This window comes from Rhinoderma darwinii, chromosome 4 (assembly GCF_050947455.1).
Source record: "Rhinoderma darwinii isolate aRhiDar2 chromosome 4, aRhiDar2.hap1, whole genome shotgun sequence".
Taxonomy (NCBI): domain Eukaryota; kingdom Metazoa; phylum Chordata; class Amphibia; order Anura; family Rhinodermatidae; genus Rhinoderma; species Rhinoderma darwinii.
The window spans coordinates 171,062,607-171,068,606 of record NC_134690.1 but is presented as its reverse complement, the minus strand read 5'-3'; the positions used below and the strand labels follow the sequence as shown (position 1 = coordinate 171,068,606).

At 41.4% G+C, this 6,000-nt stretch overlaps 1 protein-coding gene across 2 annotated transcripts in view; it reads left to right on the top strand.

Moving 5' to 3' along the window:
* Positions 1-222: 222 nt before the first annotated feature.
* The window catches only part of CAPN10 (calpain 10), a 40,501-nt gene continuing 34,723 nt past the window's right edge, over positions 223-6,000 (top strand). The window contains exons 1-3 of one of the 2 annotated variants that reach the window (XM_075861865.1): positions 223-364; positions 622-752; positions 847-978. In XM_075861865.1, the coding sequence (XP_075717980.1) occupies positions 627-752; positions 847-978 (258 nt within the window). In that variant the 5' untranslated portion in view covers positions 223-364; positions 622-626. Of the gene's footprint in view, positions 542-621; positions 753-846; positions 979-6,000 lie in introns of both variants that reach the window. The other variant, XM_075861864.1, reaches the window with a different exon arrangement.

Sequence of the window (6,000 nt, the reverse complement as noted above, 5' to 3'; positions counted from 1 at the left end):
TCAAATGTATTTAGCTACAGTTGCAAAACTGTGAAGTAGTCAAAAAAATACCAGTAATTTTTATACAAATAATTTGTGCCATTTTTTTCTTCACACTTTGAATGCCTCCCATACATTATCACCAGCACGACTACCTGGCGACTTCGATGTGTCTGAAGTCGCCGTATAGCCGGACCCTGCTCCACTGACAAAAGAGAATGACAACTACACAGCAGTTAATAGCTTCCCAAAGGATTCTGGGAGGTGAACAGCTGGAGGACTGCAGCTCCCGCCTTCAGTGTAGAAGCCTATCCGGCCGTGGCCTGCGACTGCATGACGCTCGAAGGATGAGGATGTCTGCAGCGGCCCAGTCAGCCAGAAACGGGTGAGGGCGCCGATGTGTTGTGGACCGCGCCTGTGTGTGGGCGGGGCTTATGTGCTGTATGTCTATTAGAATCATGGGATACTGCTGTCGGGATGACTGACGCTCGGTAAACACGGAGGACGGGCTGCTCGTTGTCGCATAGGTCTGTACGTCGTGGTGAGCTCCATGTTGTGTCAGGTGAGCTGCCCGGTCCTCGTTCTCCATGTCTGTCACGTAGTAGGCCGTGTGTAGACGATACACTTGTATTCTCTCCGCAGATAACATGCCTCCGCCCGCTACCGGGCTGTTCGTGGACCTGGAGTTCCCTGCTTGTGTCTCCTCGCTGCTGGGTCGTGGTAACACCCCACTGACTCCATTATGTGACCGCATTACATGGCTGAGACCTCAGGTGGGAACAAATACATTGTTCTGTCCATGTCTCCACACAATCCTGTGCCTGCTGTACAGACTGTGGTTCTTATTCTTGTCATTTTTACCCCTAGGAGATTTGTCCATCTCCCCATCTTTTCCCAGAGAACAGGAAAGATGCTATTGGAAAACAAGGCATTCTGGGAGATTGTTGGTTTATTTGTGCCTGCTCTGCTCTGCAAAAATCTCCCTCTCTTCTGCATCAGGTAAATTTGGCGCTGCAGCCATTTCTTTTATTTTTTGTTCGTTCGTTCTTCCCCGCATTTCTAAAAGCCATAACTTTTTTTTATTTTTTTATATCGACATTGCTATATCAGGGCATTTTTTTTTTTTTTTTTTAAATCTTTTTGCAGCAGCATTTATTGTACCAAATAATGTAAATTCTTTGCAGGGTTGAATGGGGGGAAAAAAAAAATGATTCTTCTGTTGTTTTTTTGGGTCTTATTCTTACAACATTCACCTTGAAGTAAAAACGGCATGTTAACTTTATTCTGCGGGTCAATACAATTACGGAGATCCCAAATATATATAGTGGGTTTTTTTAAGATGCCGTTTAGATGCTGTGGTCACTATGGACTGGGGTATCTAAGTGTTTGAACCGCCGGGATCAGAGTGAATGGCCGTTACAGTAAAGTGTCAGCTGTAACACAGCCGACACCCGCTGCGTATAGAGCGGTGTCCACCCATGAACCTGGGGCCCCCCCCTTCCTGACCCTGATGTACAGTTACATCAAATGTTGGGAAGGGGTTAATAGTCATCTATTTCTGAAAGGGATGTTTACGAAAGATCATACAGCAGCACATATTCAGTTGTGGCAGATTTGTTGCAGACATTTTTGCGACTTAAAGGGGTTATCCGGGGACCAAAAATCGCATTGCAATAATATATTTATGTGAAACGAAGTAACTTAAAAATTGTGTGCTAAATCGTGCAGTTAAAACCTCATGAATTATTCAGGAAGTGCTGGAGCTTTTCTAAAAGTGATGATGCTCCGACACGGCCCCACGTCACTGCACTCTTCCTTCATGTGCTGTTCCTGAACATGACCGCAAGTGGCTGTCACATTGCCTATTGCTTGAGTCCCGATCAGAGCATCAGCTAGCGCTTTACTCGGGACTCCAGCATTGCTCCCGACGTCCGTATTAATCAATTCAGGGGTTTCCTATCGCTGGAGTCTCCAAGCAGAGCATCAGCTGATGCTCTGCTCTGGGGCTCCAGTACTGCTCTGCCGACGTCATTGTCCATATATGGACAGTTACAATGACGTGGGCAGAAGTTGTGGAGTCCCTAGGCAGAGCATCAGCTGATGCTCTTCTCTGGGACTCCAGCGATAGGAAACCCCTGAATTGACCAAATATGAACGTCGGGAGCAGTGCTGCAGTCCCGTGACACATTGGACTTTATGTTACTGGCAAAATTTGCTCGATATGTTCAGTATTTAATTGTGAAAAACACCAAAATTTAGCGAAAAATTAGCATTTTTCTCAACTTAAATGTATCTGCTAGTAAGACAGGCAGTTATACCACACAAAATTGTTGCTAATTAACATTCCCCATATGTCTACTTTAGATTGGCATCGTTTTTTGAACATTCTTTTATTTTTCTAGGACGTTACAAGGCTTTGAACTTTAACAGCAATTTCTCACATTTTCAAGAAAATTTCAAAAGGCTATTTTTACAGGGACCAGTTCAGTTCTGAAGTGGCTTTGAGGGCCTTATATATTAGAAACCCCCAAAAAGTCACACCATTTAAAAAACTTCACCCCTCAAAGTATTCAAAACAACTTTTAGAAAATGTCTTAACCCTTTAGACTTTTCACAGGAATTAAAGCAATGTAGAGGTGACATTTACAAATTTCATATTTTTTTTTCAGAAATTAACTTTTAATCCAATTTTCTTTATAACACAAAGTTTTACCAGAGAAATGCAACTCAATATTTATATCCCAGGTTCTGCAGTTTTAGGAAATATCCCACATGTGGCCGTAGTGTGCTACTGCACTGAAGCACCGGCCTCAGAACCAAAGGAGTACCTAGAGGATTTTGGGGCCTTATTTTTATTACAATATATTTTAGGCACCATGTCCAGTTTGAAGGGCTCTTGCAGTGCCAAAACAGTGGAAATCCCCCAAAAGTGACCCCATTTGGGAAACTACACACCTCAAGGAAATTATCTAGAGGTATAGTGAGCATTTTGACCGCACAGGTTTTTTACAGAAATTATTGGAAGTAGGCCGTGAAAATTAAAATCTCCATTTTTTTTCAAAGAAAATGTAGGGTTAGCAATTTTTTTTATTTATTTTTTTTTTCTCATGTTCACAAGGACTAAAGGAGAAAAAGCACCGCAAAATTTGTAAAGCAGTTTCTCCCGAGTAAAACAATACCCCACGTGTGGTAATAAACGGCTGTTTGGACACACGGCAGGGCTTAGAATGGATGGAGTGCCATTTGGCTTTTGGAGTTCACATTTAGCAGGAATGGTTTGCGGAGACCATGTCACATTTGCAAAGCCCCTGAGGGGACAAAACATTGGAACCCCCCCCCCCCACAAGTGACCCAATTTTGGAAACTACACTCATTGAGGAAATTATCCATGGGTATAGTGAGCGTTTTGACCCCACAGATTTTTTGCAGAAATTATTGGAAGTAGACCCTGAAAATAAAAAGCTAAATTTTTTTCAAAGAAAATGTAGGTTTAGTTAATTTTTTCTGATTGCCACAAGGACTGGAGGAGAAAAAGCACCGCAAAATTTGTAAAGCAATTTCTCCCGAGTAAAACAATACCCCATATGTGGTCATAAACAGCTGTTTGGACACACGGCAGGGCTTAGAATGGAAAGAGCGCTATTTGGCTTTTGGAGATCACATTTAGCAGTAATGGTTTGCGGAGGCCATGTCACATTTGCAAAGCCCCTGAGGGGACAAAACAATGAAAACGCCCAAAAAGTGACTCCATTTAGGAAACTACACCCCTTGAGGAATTCATCTAGGGGTATAGTAAGCATTTTGACCCCATAGATTTTTCATAGAATTTATTAGAATTGGGCAGTGAAAATAATAAAAACAATCCTTTTTCTTCAATAAGACATAAATTTAGCGCAAAATTTTTTATTTTCTCAACAAATAAAGGAAAAAAAAGAATGCAACATTTGTAAAGAAATTTCTCCCGAGTATGGCAATACCCCATATGTGGTCATAAACTGCTGTTTGGGCACACAGCAGGGCTCAGAAGTGAAGGAGCGCCATTGGAGTGCAGATTTTGTTGGATTGGTTTCTGGGCGCCTGTGGGACCAAAACAGTGGAAACCCCCCAGAAGTGACTCCATTTTGGAAACTACACACCTCAATGCATTTACCTAGTGGTGTATTTACCATGTTAACCCTGCAGCTGTTTTGTAGAAATTAGTGTGCACTCGATGTTGCAGAGTGAAAATGGGATTTTTTCCCATAGATATGCCAATATGTGGTGCCCAGCTTGTGCCACCATAACAAGACAGCTCTCTAATTATTATGCGTTTTTCCCCAGTTTTAGAAACACCCTACATGTGGCCCTAATCTTTTGCCTGGACATTCGACCAGGCTCAGGAGTAAAAGCGTACCATGCGAAATTGAGGCCTAATTTGGCAATTTTACAAAGTATTGGTTCACAATTGCAGAGGCTCCGATGTGAAATAATAAAAAGAAACCCCTGAGAAGTGACCTGATTTTGGAAACTACACCCCTCAAGGCATTTATTAAGGGGAGTAGTGAGCATTTTCACCCCACAGGTCTTTTCCATAAATTAATTTGCTGCGGATGCTGCAAATTAAAAATTTATATTTTTCCCTAGATATGCCATTTCAGTGGCAAATATGTCTTGCCCAGCTTATGCCACTGGAGAGACACACCCCAAAAATTGTTAAAAGGGTTCTCCCGGGTATGACGATGCCATATATGTGGAAGGAAACTGCTGTTTGGGCACACAGTAGGGTTCAGAGCGGAGGGAGCGCCATTTGGCTTTTGGAGAGCGGATTTTGCTTGGTAGTAGATTTGTTTGAGTATTGCCGGTGTTTCCATTTATAATGTGAGGGTACATCAGGGGCATAGTCAGGTGGTATAATAATGGGGTAAAAAAAACAATAAAATGATCCATAGATGTGTATTACGCTGTGATCGGTCTTTTCTGCACAGGCCAGTGTCGCACTGATAAATGTCCTTCGTTATCCCCCTTTTCGTCCACACTCTGCCCCTTTTCAGTTTGGGGAATTTTGCTGGGAAGTGTTGTCCTGGTATAATAGGGGCACCCTCGCTTCCAGCGGATATGTTTTGGCCCTCCCTTTCCTGGTTCCCTAATTTTAGGTCCTTGATAAATCGCCTCTTGAAACAGAAGAAATGTTCCCCTCAGGCCGGCGCAACTGCATATTTTTTATTTCCTGACTTATTGGAGCCTTAACTTATTTAATTTTTTCATAGACGTAGTGGTATGCAGGCTGTTTTTTTTGCGGGACGAGCTGTAGTTATCATTGGTACCATTTTGGGGTACATGCGACTTTTTGATCACCTTTTATCCTATTTTTTGGGATGCCAGGTAAACAAAAAACCGCAATTCTGGCATAGTTTTTTTAGGGTTTTTTTTATACAGCGTTCACCATGCGTTATAAACTACATGTTCACGTTATTCTGCGGGTCAGTACGATTCCGGCGATACCTAATTTATAGAACTTTTTTATGTTTTACAACTTTTTGAACAATAAAATTACTTTTGTAAAAATGTGTTTTTTCTGTCGCCAAGTTGTGAGAACCATAACTTTTGAATTTTTTTGTCGACGGAGATGTATGAGGGCTTGTTTTTTGCGAGACGAGCTATAGTTTTTTATAGGTACCATTTTTGGATACGTGCGACTATTTGCCCTACAAATATTGGAATAAAAAGTGATCAAAGTGACCAAAAAACAAACTCTGGTATAGTTTTTTACGGGTTTTTTTTTACGCTGTTCACGGCGTGCAATAAATAATATAATACTTTGATACCTCAGGTTGTTGCGGTCGAGGCGATACCAAATACGTATGGTTTATTTTATTTTTTTATAATAAAGGACTTGATAAGCGAAAAAGGGGGATTGTGTTTTATTTTATTACTTGAAACTTTTATTTTTTTCACTTTTTTTTTTCACACTTTTTTTTCAAGTCTCACTAGGGGACTTGAAGGTCCAACTGTCTGATGTTTTTTTTCTAATACATGGCACTA